Source organism: Falco rusticolus, chromosome 8 (assembly GCF_015220075.1).
Source record: "Falco rusticolus isolate bFalRus1 chromosome 8, bFalRus1.pri, whole genome shotgun sequence".
In the NCBI taxonomy this organism is placed as follows: Eukaryota; Metazoa; Chordata; class Aves; order Falconiformes; family Falconidae; genus Falco; species Falco rusticolus.
This window is the reverse complement of record NC_051194.1, coordinates 42,544,713-42,564,858: the sequence shown is the minus strand read 5'-3', so window position 1 is coordinate 42,564,858 and position 20,146 is coordinate 42,544,713. Positions and strand designations below refer to the sequence as shown.

The 20,146-nt window shown below is 33.7% G+C and overlaps 1 protein-coding gene across 1 annotated transcript in view; it reads left to right on the top strand.

The window, feature by feature from the left end:
* Nucleotides 1-20,146, top strand: part of LOC119152714 (sodium channel protein type 2 subunit alpha-like) — a 78,713-nt gene that overhangs the window by 37,623 nt on the left and 20,944 nt on the right. Inside the window, 7 exon segments of the mRNA XM_037398340.1 lie at nt 1,662-1,900; nt 5,114-5,287; nt 6,565-6,921; nt 8,008-8,140; nt 8,143-8,489; nt 18,557-18,677; nt 19,241-19,395. Of these exon segments, the coding sequence (XP_037254237.1) occupies nt 1,662-1,900; nt 5,114-5,287; nt 6,565-6,921; nt 8,008-8,140; nt 8,143-8,489; nt 18,557-18,677; nt 19,241-19,395 (1,526 nt within the window).

The following is a 20,146-nucleotide window of genomic DNA, read 5'->3' as shown; positions in this document are numbered from 1 at the left end:
GCCCCATCCCTGGAAGTGTTCAAGGTCAGGTGGAGTGGGACTTCGAGTAACCTGGTCTAGTGGAAGGTGTCCCAGCCCATGGCAGGGTGGTGGAACTAGGTGATCTTTAAGGTGCCTTCCAAACCAAACTATTCTATGATTCTATGATTCTCTTCCTCCAGTTGAATAGTTTGTCCTTCCATTCTTCTGGCCAGAAGAAACAGGTCAATGTAACTATATCCTGATAGTCACCTCCTACCCACATCTGGTTTCCATTATTCCAGAAGTTGCTAAGTGCAAGCAATGGAATCTTCTGTGCCAACTCAGTGTCCAGTGTGAGTGGTCACTTTTGTTCAAGGCCAGTCCCATCCCACATCTCAGCATCCTGAGTTACATGTTCAGAAATGTGATTATTCCACCCAATCCATATATTCCTTTGGAAGCACTGCCTTTGTTATGAGGACTTTCACTACTTACAACACCCTTTTCTGCCTGGAGGCTACAGTCTGATTTAATGGAAGAGCTTGTTAGTTTCAATGAGTTTGAGGCCTCTGGCAACAGCTTTTAATTTCCTGCAATTCCACCCATACAGGACAATATTAGAGGCAAAAATCAATTCACTGGGCCTCAAAGTGTAGAGTTTAGCACTAAATCCTTATTAACAAATACAGTAAAACAGCATGTTTGCTATTTTAGCAAAATCACCCATAAGAGTCATGATGATGGAGACCTTGTGCTGTAAGGGATGTCTGAAAACTGGCAAATTGCAGATTTGGGTTGATGCCACTATGCAGAAATTTAATTGAAACTGTTGTGGCCATTTCTTACATATTTTGTAGTCTAAGTATTTCTCACTTAAACAAATATCTATCTTCTTTCTGGGCTGTCCTTAAACGTCCCATCACATTGACATTCATCCTTGCTATTATTAATTCAAAATTTACTTATTCTGTGACTTCGAAAATATCGACAGTGAAATGGAAGAAAAAATAGTTTGTAAAGATTCTAATTGAGAGCAGAGCTGTTCTGCTAAAACTAACATGCTCTTCTCTTCCTCAATTGATAGATGCTGTAACTGTACAAGAATTTTCAAAGTCAAATGAAATTTTAAAATAAGAAAACAGGCATTCTGTATGTTAAAAGTATTGATTCAAATAAGCAATGATAAGTATGCACACTGAGTCATTTATCTGTTATGATATTGTAGTGGTTTAATGTAGTAGCAAATATAATACTTCTAGTAGCTCAAATCAAAATACGTACTCATGTTATATACTTAACAAAAAAAAATATATATATTTATATATAGCTCACTGATGATGGAGTCATGTTAACTTTTAATATCCAAAATTAAGACATCTGCTGTCAGTCAGTCAAGTAACCTAAGCTAAATGTCTAGACTCTCCCTACTGTCATGGGAAAGTGACAACCACATTTCGCTGTTTAGATAGATGTCTGAGATGATTCACCCTTTAGAGACAACTTCACTGTCCACTGGTTGTAGAGGAGCTTAAATAAACTAGAAGTTTAAGATGGCTAAACATAAGTGAGGGATATCCCGTGTCAGCATGAGCTGTTTATTTGAATGATTTAATCTTTTTACATATGTTAAACAAAACTTCCAATAGATATAATTGGAATAGTCATTATTTGTTAATTTTGTTCTATTTTTTTTTTTCCAGAACTTGAAGAATCCAGACAGAAATGCCCACCATGCTGGTACAGATTTGCAAATACTTTCTTGATCTGGGATTGCTGGAGTCCATGGTTAAAAGTAAAACATGTCGTCAATTTAGTTGTGATGGATCCATTTGTTGATCTTGCTATAACTATTTGCATTGTTTTAAACACCTTGTTTATGGCCATGGAACACTACCCAATGACAGAACAGTTTAGCAGTGTCCTTTCTGTAGGGAACCTGGTAAGTGGTTTGTCATGCAGTACTTGGGGTAAAAATACCTGTTTCTAAAAGAAAAAGTGCATAAATGCTTTACATTGGTTTTAAATTTATTCCATTTTGTTTTTTATTATCAGCTTAAAAACTGTATATATGATTTTCATAGATAAAGCGATTTTTACTGGAGCCTTTAACTTTCATGAATTATTTTGTAACCACTATAATGAAATAACTGAATATGTGTGGAAGTACAGTCTTCACTGGATTGTCGTATTTCTTGAAGTCTACCTTGGGGGTTTTCTGTAAAATATTAAGGTAGATTATCTAATTTTAGCCATAGTACTGATATTCTAGCACAGAAAATATTTTTTTTCTGCAGGAAATTGATGAAATATTCAGATGTCAGAATTTCTCTCTGTATTTTTTTAAACTACGCTACAGTGAAAGTACATCTCCAAGAAAGATATATTTCTTGTTAGCAGTAAGTCCTTGCCACTTTAGGTAACTTGATCCAGAGATTTAGGGTTACATGTAATTACTTTTCTGAACAGCTATCTAAATGTGGCATAACACTTAAATGTTCTCATCTGTTTCTCTCAATTTGCTTCTAATGCTCAGGAAGCAGAGGACTGACCCTTGCAAGTGTTTGTTTCAGAAGAATATTTGTACATTTTTAATTTTTTACCGGGTCACATAACTACCAGTAGTTTACACAGGAGATGTATGGATTGACTCACACAGCATGCAGTCCTGAAAATCAGAACCAACCAAATGTTCTAAACTAATAATTCAGAAAGATTAGTTTTGAAAATTATGCTAATATTTAAATGGAGCAGTAACAGATTCCTTAGTCCAAGTATGTTTTAAAGTCTAAATATTTTCTTTATATGTACTGGTAATACATCCTTCTATGACTTTTTTAAAAAATAGAACTAAAATTGAGCTTATTACCTATGTGTTCTTGTGTGCATTAGTTTATTTTCTCCTGGACAAAGATCTGATTGCTGGCATATTCTTATATTCATCACAGATTACAGAATATTGTCTTTTAAAATGTTGTTCTGTCATATTATTAGAACTATTTCTCTCAAACAATTTATACTTACAAGGTCTTTTGCCTTTTCACATCTCATATTTTTATGGGTTTTTTTTATTCTAAGCTAGCAACAGTCATATTTTTAACTATCTTCGTAACAATCCAGTATCCTTAATTAGGACTATATATATCTGCAGTGAATACTAGTCCTGCTGGTTTCAATTAAATTCTCTGTTTCTCACTGTATTAATCTATTAACCTTAATTTTGTGATTTCTATTCAAAATATGTTAATTTACTCTTTGCTTGTGACATCATGGTCTGTTTGAGGATAAATTAAATATGACAAATATGACTCTGTCCTTTCTGTAGCATTTTAACAAGAAGGAAGAAATAGTTCTAAAATGCAATGATTCATTTTCATAGTACTAAAATTCATTCAGTACTTAAAAGTCTTACCTAATTACAAGAAAACTTGAGTTTACTTCTGTTAAAATGTATTTTTATGTATTTGAGGATGAAGTTATGCTCAAGAGAAGTATTTTGAGGATGGAATGGATTATTTTGTGAACAACATATTTCAAATTGAAATGTTTCTCATTGTTTTTTTTTCAATTATTTTGACAAGTATGACAGTTTTGTCAAGTATAATCTTCGTTGTGTTCTGTATACCACAGATAGCAATACCTGTTACATTCTTCTGATTATTTCATAGAATCATAGAATGGTTTGGGTTGAAAGGGACCTTAAAGATCATCTAGCTCCAACCCCCTGCCATGGACAGGGACACCTTCCACTAGACCAGGTTACTCAAGCCCCATCCAGTCTGGCCTTGAACACTTCCAGGGATGGGGCATCCACAGCTTCTCTGGGCAACCGGCTCCAGTGCCTGACATTAAAGAATTTCTTCCTAATATCTGTTCTAAATTTACCTCTTTAGTTTAAAACCATTACCCCTTGTCCTGTTGTTACAGGCCCTACTAAAAAGTCTGTCCCTGTCTTTCTTATAAGTCCCCTTTAAGTATCAAAAGGCCACTAAAAGTTCTCCCCATAGCCTTCTCTTCTCCAAGCTGAACAACTCCCTCAGCCTGAAATATCAATTTATTTGTATAGTGTTTATTGCTATATTTCTGGTTTCTCAAAATAAAACACTTAAAAAAAATACTAATATTTACACTTGGACAATGGTGAGTATTTCCACAGCATTATATCTACTTCCTAACCTTCTTAAATTAAAAGGTAATAATGAGTTTAGTTAGTGTTACATAAATATGTCTGCTTTGCTTCCATAAAACTTAACTGTAGGAGGACTGAGAACAAGCTGGGTAAAGAGCTATCACAAGGCAGAGTAGTATACTGTAGTAGACTTCTGGATCATCTAGGATACCTTTTGCATGTTGTGCAGATTATTCAAAAGATTTTAGTGGCTTTGCACTATGCTTCAAAGCTTCTTTATTATGCTGCCACAAACCACTGATCACTACCCATTGCAAAAGCGTTAGGTTAAATTCTGGACTTTAAAACACTTAAGAGGCATTGGTAATTTCATATTTGGGACTTCTAGATATTTCAAAGAACATTATCACTATGAAGTTCTTTTTCCCAAAAGGAAATAACTATCACACAGAATAGTAACTGTGCATGAAACCTCTATATCCTTACAAAAAGCCCAGTCTAAGAAACTCCAACTTCCCCTGTCTATTCCACCCATACATTTCAACTCTGACCTAAAAGACAGAACTTAGAAAGTCTGTCCTTAAAGAGTCTGACTTTAGAGAGTTTTTTTTCTAACACTTGTGTTTACACTGCAAGCAAGAAAAAAAATGCTGTCAAGTCTTCTTTTGCTGTACTGGAACTATACTCTAGAAACAGGACTGAAAGCACTGAATCATATCACATCATCTGCTGGATGGATAGTTCAGCACATATCAGTCAAATAAAAACCGGAGCTGAACTGCTGAACGGTGAATAGCTTTTTATCAATCCTCTGCCTTCCTGTATCTGTCCTGATTTAGGGTTTTTTTAATTATCAGTTTTTAGTCTTTAGAAATACTTAGATGCCATTTCGAGATAGTAATCAGCTCTTTTTTATAGTAACAGGTATAAGTAACAAGTATGAGAACTCCAACTGGCTTAGAAAAATTTACTGAGGTATATAAATTTCTCATAACAACTCAACTAATTAATTACATTTTGTTTTAGGTATTCACTGGGATATTCACAGCAGAAATGGTACTAAAGATAATTGCCATGGACCCTTATTATTATTTCCAAGAAGGCTGGAATATTTTTGATGGTATTATCGTTAGCCTTAGTTTAATGGAACTTGGTCTCGCAAATGTTGAAGGACTATCTGTTCTTCGGTCATTCAGATTGGTAAATACCTTGATAATTAAACATTTGCATGCATTTTGTCTCAAAAAAAAAAAAAAGTAATATCTGTACTAATTACTAGTGCCTAAAGGATGTATTATATACTTAAATGGCTCACACATTTTTCATATATGTCTAATTTGAAAGCTATATTTGATAAGTACAAGTTTAAGGTATTTGACAGTTGATATCCTTTGATATCTTTTGATATCAAATTACCCTATTGATATCCTATCCTACTGATATCCTTTGCCAGCATAAAACTTCTACCTTTTGAGAATTTTGTAAATCTTCATTATAGTGATTTCATTAAGGTTTATCAATGCTGAATAGCTGTAAAAACATATTGCCACCAGCGTAAAGTATCTTAACATTTTTATTCTTTGTATTGTGAATATTATTTTGTGTTACTTATAAAGCCCCTACGTAGGTCCTTTCTTCACAACATTTATTTTAATGAGCATGGAGAATAAACATTTAGTAACTCTATTACTCATAACAAAGAGTCATAACAATCTGACTTTAGGATATCACTTAAAATGAAATATTATTGAGCTTCTACTAGAAATGTCTTTTTTATAGCAATTAGTGTAGTGTACAAACTAAGTTCTAGGTACGTTTACTACAGACACAAGATTCCTGATTTAAAAGTCTGTATTACTAATAGTTATCACATTACTTGAAAACCTAGGTTATTTCCTAATATATAGAGCAGGAAGTAGTGACTTGGTTTATTATCACCAGTTGCAATGGTATCCAACTTCATATACCATGGTTTGGTTACTGAATATTATATTTAAGTTAGTGTTTATGATTTGAATAGACATGACAATATCAGCATCAAATTGTTGCTTCAAAAATTGTTGTCAAACTAAAATTGGAAGACCTAGTGTGGTGCTGAGGGAAATGTGGAACCAAGCCAGCAAAGAGGGTGTAGTGAAGGTGATGGAAAGAGTATGAACTTCCAAGATGTTGTTAAGAATTGTTCAGTAATCATCTGTAAGTAGATGTTTAAATAATATTAATAATACTAAAAATAATAAATTCAAATGTGGTACAAACATAAATTATGTTTTTTTTTTCTATGGCATCACTAAGATGAAATGCTGAACACTGCAGTTTAGGCAAATACTCCATGCTGCCTAGTTTCCATTAAAATAATATGTTCCTACTGAAGAAAAAATTAATCTACAGAAACTGATATTCTCTGCTAAACAACTTTGACCTAGCTTCTGTTTCATAGCTAATACCAATGATACCTCTGCATTTCTGTTTTTCAGCTTCGAGTTTTTAAGTTAGCAAAATCTTGGCCAACCCTAAATATGCTGATTAAGATTATTGGCAACTCAGTGGGGGCTCTGGGGAATCTGACCCTGGTGCTGGCCATCATTGTGTTCATTTTCGCTGTGGTTGGGATGCAGCTCTTTGGGAAAAGCTACAAGGAATGTGTCTGCAAGATCTCCAGTGACTGTGTGCTTCCACGCTGGCACATGCATGACTTTTTCCACTCTTTCCTGATTGTATTTCGAGTGCTGTGTGGAGAATGGATAGAAACGATGTGGGACTGCATGGAGGTCGCAGGCCAAACCATGTGCCTTATTGTTTTCATGCTGGTCATGGTGATTGGAAACCTTGTGGTACGTGATGAACATTTCTGAACATTAACTCTGATGCAAAATGTACATAACTTACAGCTAGACAATGAGAATGTTTGTCATGCTTCTATTTGGAATTAAAAAATAAATCTGGATGTGCTAGGTTTTGGGTAGAAACATGATGATTCTCTTCTCCCTTTTTTCACTCATTTCCATACACTGAAGTACTCACTATGGGTCCAGGAAGTTAGGAATACACCAAAAACTCAAATCAAACACCCTATCATGGGAGTGCTGCAGCAAATTTAGAGTTGCTGTTTAAATCAAAATGTCTTCCTAACTAGTCTTGAAATAAAGCTTATACTGCACCAGCTTCTGGGCAGCTGCATCTTTGGAGAAAAATCTAATGGACTTTTTTATACCCCTTACAGCTAATTCCAACACTAATACTTCTGACTTAATAAAAATAAAGCATAATGTAGCTGTTCTTATATAAAATATCTTGAATTTATGTACCGAAATTTTGGCCTCTTTAGATGAAAAAAAAAAAAAAAAAGAGTACAGACTGATTGGATGTCCATTCTAAAAATGTGTTTGAAAGCTTCTAACTAGCAAAATTATAGAAGTAGAAGAAACCTTTATAAAAAAAATCTAAATCAAGCTGACAAGTTAAAATGCCAAAGGTTCAACTGATAAATATTGGATCGGGGAGAATTTAGGATTGTACTTAGAATGCACTATTTATATGTTTTCTGAGTTTCTTTTACTGTTAATCTATGCAGTTTGTTCTGATATGCACATAAAACTGTATTTCATTACCTGTCAAAATTCTCTTTAGTGATATATTTTAACATGATTTAAATTTTTATAAAATAGAATTCAAAATGTTTGTATTCTAGTTGTTTACATTACCATGCAATCTTGAAATTACATTCCGCACAAATGTGCAGAGCGCCAGAAAGCTAATTATGATCAGTAATCTGCTCTACTGTTTTTTTAGAATCATAGAATTGTTTAGGTTCAAAAGACCTTAAGATTGTTGAGTCCAACCCTTAACCTAGCACTGCCAAGTCCATCACTTCTTATATGCATTTATTTACTATATAGCTGTATTCTCTCATCTTTTAGGTGTTGAACCTATTTCTGGCCTTGCTGCTGAGCTCATTTAGTTCAGACAACCTTGCTGCTACTGATGATGATAATGAAATGAACAATCTCCAGATTGCTGTGGCAAGGATTCAGAAGGGAATAGATTATGTTAAAAAAAAATACAGGAGTTCATCCAAAAAGCCTTTGTTAGAAAGCAGAAAGCTTTAGAGGAAATCAAAGCACTTGAAGAGCTAAACAAGAAAGACAGCTGCATTTCCAATCATACTGCTGTTGAAATAAGCAAAGATCTGAATTATCTTAAAGATGGGAACGGAACCACCAGTGGTGTAGGCACAGGAAGCAGTGTGGAAAAATATGTAATCGATGAAAATGATTACATGTCATTTATAAACAACCCAGGCCTCACTGTGACAGTGCCAATTGCAGTTGGAGAATCAGATTTTGAAAATCTAAATACAGAAGAATTTAGCAGCGAATCTGATATGGAAGAAGGCAAACAGGTAGGATTTTTTGTATCTTAATAATTGTAGTCATGCATTTACATATTTCTTAATTACTTACTTAGAATTGTTTTAAAACTTGTATCTCATGTAAATATGTTTTATATTTTAGTATTTTATGTAATTATAATTCAAGAAAAAAATTACCCTATGTGATGGTATACTACAGGGTCTTTAGAGTTTACATTTTTAATCCCCTGTTTACTAGCATTTGGAAGGTGTATCATTTTAAATATGATTATTTCTTTCACAATTTTGTCAGGTTTTAGGACTAGCACACATTTCATAAAGCATTCTTTCTGCAGTATCTGTAATGCAATCAGGATTTATGGGATAAGAGTATTGTAGAAGGCCAAGAAACAATCAAGAGTGTACAGCTTTGCATACCAAATCAAATATAAGCAGAGAAAAAATATTTTTTTCTATATTTAGGGTAGTTCTAAAAATGAACACTGATACATTGTAAATCAGTGATGTATTCTGGATTATCTAGAAAGTTTTCTGGGTAATATTTTACAGATTTTGTGTTCAAAGACTATGGCTGGCTGAAGTAATCCAGATACTAATTAATGTCATGGTAAAGCAGTATCTCAAGTTATCCTGGAGAGCAGAACAACCTTGTAATACATATGCATGTGGAAACAGTTTACTTGAAAGCCTTATTCTATTATTATTGCACAAAGAGGTAAAAGTTGATCTAAGAACCAGAAGCCATGTACTCCAAAATATAAGTGACTCCAATACCAGAAGTGATCATGAATAGGTGATAACGGTATTCAAGAAAAACTTTGTATGTTGGAATAATGATCAATGACAAGCCAATAAATGTATTAGCACAATAAAATTTTATTTGGTGCCATTAGAAATGTAGGAACTGTGAGGTTTAAGGGATCAGGACCCATGGATAAATATGTTTTCAATTAGATTAGAAGCTACGATGTTGTGTGATAACTCATTAATATAAAAGGGTTTGTTTACCATAAAGCAAGCTCTTTTATAAAGGAGTCCTACATTCATGACTGTATCATAGCTGTTTAGCTGCCATATTTACAAATATGCTATACTCCTCAGCAATACCAAACTATATTGCATAACATTAATGGATAGCCATGATTCAGTTTATCATAGAATAGGGTTTTTTTGCTAAAGAACATAAAGGAACATAGTGTGTGTTTGTTTGCAGCTGCAAAGATGGTTACTCTGCATAACAATTCTGAGATTAAAAGCAAGATATTCTATCTGAGTTGCTCAGTTATGAGGCAGACATTTTCAGTGCAAGTATATGATAGTATAGGAGTAGTGCTTATCCATGACAGTTTAAGAATACAGGAAGTATAAAGTGATACCATTTATGAGAACAACTAGTATAAAAATAAAAGCTGTCAGAGTGAGTCTGGGCCTGAGAGTAAGCTGATCTAATAAAAGTTAATTGCCTTCCACTATGAACCTTTAGCAAAGTCTTCTAAGTCTTCTCATATATTCTGATGTCCTTTAAAATGACATTTTATTATAAATTTGCTGCTTTCCTTGTGGTTAGTTTTGATAAATACAGTGATGATTGCCTTCCTAGTAACTCCATCTTATGAAGTTACATGCTCAAAAACTTTCCAAATATGTTACTTTTTAAAAAGCTTGTAATATGCATTAGGAAGCTGGGAGGTTTATAAAGCTGTGCAGATGCTAAATGTGGTTACATGACATATCAGCTTCAGCAGCAGATCTGGCTTGGGAAGTTCCCGTCCACACCTGGCTCTTGATCCCCTGGCAGCCTCCTTTACCACTTTCTCCGCTACGGTGTTTGTGGGTCTGTACTACAAGGCATGTCACTGGAGCAGTGTTAGTTAAATATCATCCCATAGGTATTATTTGTTTATTTCTTCTTTAAGATAGATTGAATCATTCAGTTTACAGTGTACTGCCATGTGTTCTATCAGAACAGCTGAGGACAAAACAAAATGCAATGCAAAGGCAGAAACTCCTCTGTTTTCAAGTGAATATATGATGTAAGTACACCTCAAGAAAATGGAGTAAATGCCTTTGTTATGCTGAATTCAGAATGATACAAATTTCAAGGTGACTTTCATAAGTCAATTGCTCTGTTCATTCCCATCTTTGGTCCGGGCATCATGGTTTTTTGTTCTAAGGCCATCCTGAAATTTCATGACTGTAATAAATCAAAAGGGATTTTGCATTTTTTTTTATGGACTTCAGATGTATCCGTATATCTTCAGGAAGAAACCAAATCCAAAACTCTGTAAAAACAATTTGGAAGTGAAAATTTCAGGTGACTGTGGGAAACCTGCCAGTAAGTGATGGATGGTGTTTATATTAAGAACTTGTGAAGAAATTTTCAATGGGGATAGGATAAATTTAGGATTTCTGTGGAGCCTCAAGATTTCCACAGAATGTAATAATCATTACTATCGTGAAACTGGAGCATTAGTGCTTCCCTCAAGTTCTGCTCACACACAAATGTTTAGCATTTAACTGTTTGATATGTGTTTGTACAGTGCAAGTGTGCATATTGTGAAAGGTATTTAATAAGACAGGAATTTCTTACCAGTGTCCTGAAAATTGTGAATTCTATATTAATTGCACTTTCTGTTCTGGATTCCTTATTCCATTCCTTCTGGATGATTTTTAGGGAAAGGATAAAGTACTTTTTTTTATTGTGTGTATAAAAGTCCATCTGCTTTGGTAATACATGAACAGATACTCTGGCATGTGACAGGAATTTTTGAAGATTCCCAATCTTCTCCTACCAAGTCAACAGTACTGTTGAATCTTTTGCTGCCTTCTGATTGTCTTTTGAGGAAGATAAAGAGTATATTGGTGCAGTGTTTAAATTACCTCTCTAGACCGGTACACCATCATTTGCTTTATTTTGCCTCTCAAGGGATACCACTGAGACAGCATTCCTGCTAGGAGAAGGCCTGGTCTGCAAAAGGAGGGGTAAGACATGGGGCAGAACTTTCCTTGCCTTAACTGTGGCAGTACTTAGCACTTAAAATACCCTCAGAAGGTATCCTCTTTATTAACTTCTTATTTAACAACAGAGCTGTGAGAAGCTAGATATGCACAGGAACTGTAAAATGAACCATTTTTTTTTCTGGTGTCTTACTGACTGTCACTGATGTTAAGAGAGTGGTTATTTAAAGTCTGTCAGCAATAAATTTCATGCTAGAAGTGGGGCAGGAACTCTGTCCCCCTGAGAAATATGCCAAGAGCAGGTCATTACTATAGAAATTGTAACTGCAAATAACTCTAGCCAGCAAGTGTCTTTCTGAAGGCTGGTTCCTTTCTTTTTTTTTCTTTCTTTTTTTTTTTTCTTTCATAAAAAAACTTTCTAATTAATTTGCTAGTTAATAACTTCCCAAATCTGCCAGCATCAGTGCTGGAACCTGGTTGCACGTTCCAGACCTAAACAACATCTTTCTAACACATGTCGCTAGAAATTTGGGAATGTCTCTGTTTGGATGAAAGAAAACAGTAGCATGTATTAGTTTTCAGTTACCCACTTCTTTAGAGTAATAGTTGGCTGAAAGTACCTAAAAAAAGCAAACATTTCCTTGATACTTTGCAAGAATTTTTTTTAATATCTACTAAAGTGGTGCAATACCCCATGAAATAACCATTAGAAATAACAGATTTCTGCTATGAAAATAAGATACTCAAGATAATTTACTTTGAAGATAATAAGAAAATTAGAAGTAACTAAAGGGGATAATTTAGTGGTTTTTAGTTAGCATTGTGGATGCTGTTTTTGTTACAAAATATGCCTGCTAATCAGTGAAATGAATAGACTATGTTAATCTTTCCAAATACAAGACTCGTAACTATTGTATTTCTGTAGCACTTAACAACTGTTCATTACATCTGAATCACAACTTCATGAATAAAGTTTTGGATTTCAACATGGAAAAGTAATTCCAAAGATACTCATCAGTTACAGAAAGCTTATTTCACAACTGAAGAAATACATATACCTACAGGCCTCTATTGTTCAGAATTTCAAAAGCCTTTCTATCTACATTTTATGTACAGTAAGTGCAAATTCAGATTGGAGAAGTAAAGCTGCTCAATTAAATTCTGAAATCAAACCAGATGGTTTTAATAAAATTAAAATTATCCTTCATATTCTAATCCACTGAATTTTCAAAACAATAAGTTCATTTTTCTGACTGGCTTCACTAGTGCCTTTGTGACTTAAGTGAAGTAAAAAGAAAGGAACACAGTTATTGCATTCCCAAAAGTTAAGCATTGCCATTGTACTTCAATAAATTTCTTAGCTAAAACATACCCAGTAGTGATTTGATCAATTTGTTAGATGATTTTTTATCACATTCCTTTTAAAATATCCAACAGTCAAAATTCTCCTTTTCTAAAACTGACTAGTTCTTGGACAGTGTCTTCAAAAGTTACTGATTCTTTAAGTTATGGACTAGCTGTGGATAATCTAATGAATGAAACCGTATCTCTGGATACACTGATGGGTATCCAGACACTGATTCAATCCCCTTTTGAAACAGAGTGATTATAGATTCAGAAGTATATAGCATACTGAATCTAAACTAGAAACTTACACAATATGATACTTCACCAAATTTAATTTGAACAGAAATGAAGGAGGTTTATTTTCATTGAGATCTATAAGTTCCAGCACCATTATTAGAGGATGAAGGAGACATGGGAGGACGTGCATCTTCAGAGTATTTTGCTTACTGTATGTACATTTTTTGCAAATATGAGATAATCCCATCGTCAGTTAAATGAAGACTAGAACATTAAACCAAAACAACCCTTAAGATTTTCATTAATATGCATTAAGTACTATATAAATACTGGAATATTTTCCAAATCCGCTAACCATGTCTTTATTAATTCATTCTGGTTTTATTTATGAATCATAATTTCAGAGTGTGGATTATTAGGTCTAGCTTCTGCGTTTCTTATTTCTCTAAAATAAACTAAAGTTCTGTAGAGAAGTTTGTTGAACATTTCAGGTGGTATGTATTTCCCTTTTTGCCAAATGATCATAAAATATTTAATAATTATGTTTTAATTGTGTTAAAGCCGTGTTTGAATTAGAGATTCCAAAAAGAGGAAAACTAGAGATCCTGTGTCTTGAACTTCACTGCCTACCATTCTTACTTCTCACAGGGGTAAAACCAAGCTGGAGCAATCAAGAATGCAGCTCTGGTGCTTTTTAACCAGGTAGAGCAACGTGTCACCACTTTCACACAGGTTACCTAAGCAAGTTATACATATATATGTATATATATATATAATCACTTTTTAATGGATTTTGACTGGCCTGCATGCTATTCAGCTATGTACCTTCCCTATCCATTGCAAGACAGTAGAAACATGCACAGCTGCTCTCTGCAGAGTCATGGGACTCACATCACAGCATGGTCAGGTGGGACTGGCAATCCCGACGTACGTTTCTTAACTCTGCTACTGATTTTTCTGGGTATTTTAATACAGTCTTCAGCAGTAACTGCATGCTCTACAGGTTTTGAAGTATGGATCATAAAAGTACTGGAATGTTATACATTAAAGAGGCCAAAGAAAAAGGGAGCATGCATAGTTTTTACAAAATAAAAACAACCCTTTTTGATTCAGCCCTTATAAATGTAAATATTTAATGAAATGTTTTAAGTGATTTATGTGATGATTACTGCCACAACTTCAGCTTCTTAATGAATAACATTTAAACTATTGTAGTAGCTAATCGTATAAAAATTACACTGTTATACCATTAAATCTACAATGCACTGTAATTCAAATATTCAGGGTGCTACAAACTACATTCTGTATTCATTTGGGCAGTGCATATCTTGAGTTTTATAAACTGTAAGCAGAGCAAACAGTTTCACAACGGCTAAAATTATACCTAGCAAATAACCCGCCCTTAATAAACTCTGAAAGCAAAGCGTTTTACAAATACCCTTTTCTTAAACTTTAAACTCCTTTATAAATAGTGGTACTTTGAAATGTGTTTCATGACAGCAGTCTGTGACTGAGTTGGGGGACTTCACCTGGTGTATGTTAGAAAGACTATGGAGTAGTCAGCACCATTTTTATAAAATTCCTTGTGTATTTACCCCAGGGTTTTTTTCATTATAGGCAAGCCTAATCTCCACTGGTGCATAATTGGCAGAGCCTTCAGGAATAGGGACAATAAATAGTGCACAGCAGCCAAAGTTACATGAAACTAAGGAAGTCAAATTATCCTAGTACAACTAGGCATCAAAATTTTGTTGGGATTGAGATTTCAGCCCTACATCAGGATTCAAAGCTATTTCCTTCAGGCAGAGTCTTACTGGCTTCAAAACGCTAACTAAATAGTTCAGTTTCATTGATTATGCTGTAGTTTGATCTATCTATATTGTAGTATAAATTTCCCAGAGCTGCCAAAAAAAATAATATTGGTGTGTATTGTGAAAATTCTTAGATTTTACTGATTAAATTTTAAACCAAGATATGCTTCAAACATCAAATAAAACTCTTAAGGAAAGAGATTTTAAAGTTTTCTTAATGTTGTATAAAAGTCAAATATCATAACATCTGAGATTTAAAGTCAGTTTAGAATCACTTTGGAATCACTGATCCCCATTATTTTATATTTTGTCACTCAATTACAGTGCAGCTTTCAAGAATCAGAGTATAAAACCACATGGCTGAATTTCTAAAGGCAATTTGTAATGGCTGAATCCCCTTATTTTATTGTCACTTGAATCATGAAGCCATTTGTAAAGCTTAAAATTTTAGTAGCCTGCTCTTGCTCTTATTGAAATCTAGAATAAAATCAAATGAGAGCAAGACCGGGTCTTAAGTGAATGCATTTTCTTGTAAATGGGCACATTAACATGCTGTTGGTCAAAGCTTGTTTTAATGATCCAAGCTGTTGAAAAGAGATGCACTGCTCTGAAAGGACAGTATGGAGGCTGATTATACGTATATTAACCAAGTATTTGGGTTGGTGATGAAGCATTTTTTTATGTTTTATTCTATACAATAATATTTATAATACTGTTTTAAAAGAACCATAATCCCATTGAGGTAGGTTTATTTTTTATTTTATTTTTGTTTGTGATTTCCACAGTATTGCTCAGGCTTCTGCTGTAGTCAAGCATGTTGTTTTGCTGATTCAGGCCTTGAGAATGCTGCATCATAAGCAATTGCTTTCAAGTGTATCCTTGTAAAGGAAAATGTGATATCACTGAAGATGCAAATACGTATTTACAGGGCATGGCGTGTCCTAGAGGCTAATAATCTCATTTATAAGGTGAAAAGAAGATTGTGTTAATCCATCACGTATCTTGAGTTTCCTATTAGTTTTATTAGTTTTATTGTTAGGAAAGAAATCATTAGTCACCTTATTTAAAATGCAATGGTTCTTTCCTAATTTAGGGTCTTGAAGCAAAAAAGAGTATTATTAACTTAATGAGTTTTTTTTTAAATAATTTGTTTAAGATGATTTAAAAAATAATGAAAATGCTTTATGTGAAAAATAATGAGAAGAATTATTGTAGGTTTTGTTTGTACTGATTATAAATTACATTTCTGTCACTGGGTTTTTAGCAGCTATGCTGACAGGACTATCTGCAACAGAGTTTACATGGGAAGATGCAGATAAAAATTGGTTGCCTTTTAACTGGCATTCATAGATATTAATAATTAATGATAATATGAACCTTTATCTTGCTACTATTAAGCATTAATTGACTTAATGATGATGGATCAGGCCATGAATTAGTTTTAATTTTCCTAACTCAAATGTGGGAGATTATTATTTTCACAATATTTGATTTTTATTTCATGAAGAAACTGCCTATAATTTCAGTAACAGGTTTCGGACTTCTTGTTTCTTTGTATTACAGTGATAGGTAATATAGTTAATCTTATTTTCTTTTTAAAAGAGAGCCTTTTGTGTGGATAATAAGGTGGTGTGCTAATTATGCTTAATATAGTGTACGCTAATGTGCAGTTTGGACTGTACATGTAATACAGAAAGCAAAGCTTAAAATATTCTCACGATGTGAGGTACACAGTATTTTATTTCAGATTTACTGATCTACATGACCAGTAATAAGAGTATTCCATTTAGAGGCAATATGTCTGTAATTATTTTACATATATAAATTTTGGAAATCATAGAGGAAGTGCAGTATGAAAAAGGGAACATGATATTTTAACATGTTTGCTAAGCAAAAATTAACCACTGAAAATATCCAAATCTCAAATAGTTTCACATTTGTCAGCGTCATTTTCCATGTAGGGCAGGTCATAATATTTAAAAAGGGAAAGACTGGTTTTCAAACTCATACCTGTGTGGTTTTCAGAAATTTTTTCTCTTATGCAATATGTTCTTTATTTTTGGTCCCAGTGCAGTAACAGCCATGCAACCTGAGGTCTGAGTGACCCTATGTTGACTACATCTGCACATGTGTGTGAAAGGCAGCCTCTTGAAACTTAACCCTGAAATTATCCATCACCCAACATGATTATTTTTTTTTTTACTTCATTCATCTCATGTAAGAGTTGAATATGGGGAAAGAATGGCTTACCAAACTATATAAAGATATATGTGCCATTTATATTATTTCTGGCAGAAAAAAGCCCTTAGCTCCCAATGCATTTTCTTGGAGGGATTGCGTTGTAACTGAAGAGTTAAATAACTAGTTTTAATTTGCAGCAGTGCCCCTGAAGAAGTGAATACGTGAATACATGGAAATGCCACTTCAAAAAGTTACTGTTTTTATTATTTGATGCAAAATCATTCAAATAATCTGAAGAGGGTTTTTTTATTATTATATTCTAAAAATACCACTATCTTGAAAACTAAATATGAAAAGTAATTGGTATTAAGCATTTTCTCAGAAAAAATGTATAGAAATGTCTTTATATAGGTCAACGGGTATGACCAGATCTGCTTAGTTGAAACCACAAATCTAGTCTGTGACAAAATGTTACATCAGTGCCTGTACAATTAGAAGTATTTAAGTTAGAGGTGCATTCTACATCCCCCAAAATTCCTATGCATTATTGCTACATGGTATAAACCAGAAGTATTTCACTGCTTTTTAATGTTGCTTTCTGATTACAAGCCCTATTTCACAGTAAAAGTGAATGTATTTTGGAGGAAAACAATTAAAGACACAAACAGTATTGACAACTGAAAAGAAGTTAGAAACTCTATGTCTGATTATTGCATCAGTTGTGTACATCTTTAGCAGGTTTGTCCTTTCAAAATAGGCTTTATTAAAAGGACAAAATTATGGGCAGTCTTGCATGACTGATAAGCACCTTGACCTGATCCAAATTTCAATGTACTTGGTAAAAAGTTACGTAATACTTAAAAAAGTTGCTTTATATCACTCTCCAGTTCTTAGAGTTCTCAGATCTAGAAGTGCTTTTACCATAGTAAAAACTATAGTATTTCACTATACACAAAAGTGGTAGAATGATAGAAAAATTCAGGATGGAAAGACCCCAGGAGGTCTCTTAAGATGCGTAGGAGACTGGAATGCAAAGAAGATATTTAAGATCTGGTTATTTATGCTTTTTGCAAAAATTTAATCGTGCAGAAATTTGCCATTAAACGCCATTAAATTGACAACTTTTTAATCCAGATATGGTGTATATTTGTGAAAACAGCATCTGTAGTGGACATGAAGATATATGTGGAGCTTTCTGTTAGTTCATTTCGCTGGGAAAACTAAGACACATTTTCAATATAATCCAGTATAGTAAAGAAAATGAAATAACTTGAGAGTGTGGTACATGCAAGCTCTCCAGTTTTAATACTGCTGTGAATACTTCAGAAGTCTTATACGTGGATCAGGTTAGTAGCCAAATTATATTTAATTGTTCCCTATGAGAAGATAACCTGGGAAACGGAACTATACAGTGTACATGTCATTACGATGGAGATGCATATTTATCACTATAAATTCCATGTTCTTCAAAAGTCAAAGAATGGCATGATTTGATTCAGTATAATTTTTTTACAGAATATGTATCTAATAAGAATTTTTTTTCCTGTGGTACTTTACTTGCAGAAACTAAATGCATCCAGTTCATCAGAAGGCAGCACAGTTGATATTGCTCCTCCTGGAGAGGGCGAGCAAGCAGAAATTGAAAGTGAAGAAGCTCTTGAACCAGAAGCCTGTTTTACAGAAGGTTGTAGAAACTGCTGATTTAAGAGATGTATTAGTAAAATAGCATTATTACTAGGCACATTTAAGTTCTTGAGAGTTTCAAATCTGGTGAACCGTCATGACCTCAACAATCAAAAGAATATAATACTCTTTGCCTAGAATGCTGGAAATCAGATGCCAAAACAAGGTTTCCCTGGTCTTTGAGTAACTTTATCTGCCTGGTCACTGCACACATCTTGTATCTAAGAAACTTCATTAACTTTTCTATTTTAAAATGCTTTTCAGTTATTTGAAAGGGCCCTTGAAATTTGGAATAAATTAAATTTTTTGAGACTCCATCAACAGAGGGAACATGCCAACAGCCAAAAAAATCAGTTTTTTGGATTGAGTTTACTCACGATTATATCTACTACTGTCTGGTTTCTCTGTATTCAGATATTCAGATATTTGAAGCCTATAAAAGAGTATTCCACTGTTTAAATTTTTAAAAAAAATTGTAAAATCTGTTAATATGTTGATGCCACAGTAAAAATTGACTTTGAAGTAATTTGCTTTTGGATCCTAATATCTCTTAATCTAATGCAGGTTGTGTGCAGAAATTTCCATGTTGTCAAGTAAGCATAGAGGATGGCAAAGGAAAAATTTGGTGGAATCTTAGAAAAACCTGCTACAGCATAGTTGAGCACAACTGGTTTGAGACCTTCATTGTCTTCATGATTCTTCTCAGCAGTGGAGCACTAGTAAGTAAAAAAAAAAAAAATTGCAGATGCTGAAATATTTAGATATCTCCTTAGAAGCAACAGCAAAATTCAAATTTTCTTCAGAAAGACTTGTTTTGCTTGGAGTTGTATAAAACTACCTGCATTCCATCTTTTCAGGATGGAATGAAACTTGGCCCAAACTTGAAAAGGTTTGTTGAAATTCACATGCACTTTTTTAGTGATACTTTTTGTTTACTACTGTAAAGTTGGCACAATTTTATTTAAGCGAGCATTCAAGATTTAAATTGCCTGCCAACTTTCAGCATGTGTGTCAAGAGATTTGGGTAGAAAGGACCATTGTTAACTGTGAATAATATAGCTAAATGTATAATTTTAAGTCTGTAATTCCTTCTAGGCTCAGCCACTTGGATTCTGCTTATGAAAGACCATACAAAAAAAGGAATAAATACTTCATTCTGTTCCTTTTTTGAAGGCAGGAGATAGGCAAGAGTGTGACAGCAAATTAAACTTTACAGCTACTTCCCAACATGTAAATCATTACCCACTTTTCCAGCTTTACTCCAGTTGAACACTTGCTACAGTATCAATGTGCATTGTGTACATTCTAGCAAGCACATTGCTCTTTAATTTGACATTTAGACATAAGTTTGATTGATGAAGGATAGAAATGTAATCTCCCTAACTGCTTTCTAGAATGGAATATACATAACTGGAACAGATTTTTGTGTAAGAAAAGGGAGGGTTTTGTGTGTGTATGTGAAAGTTTCTT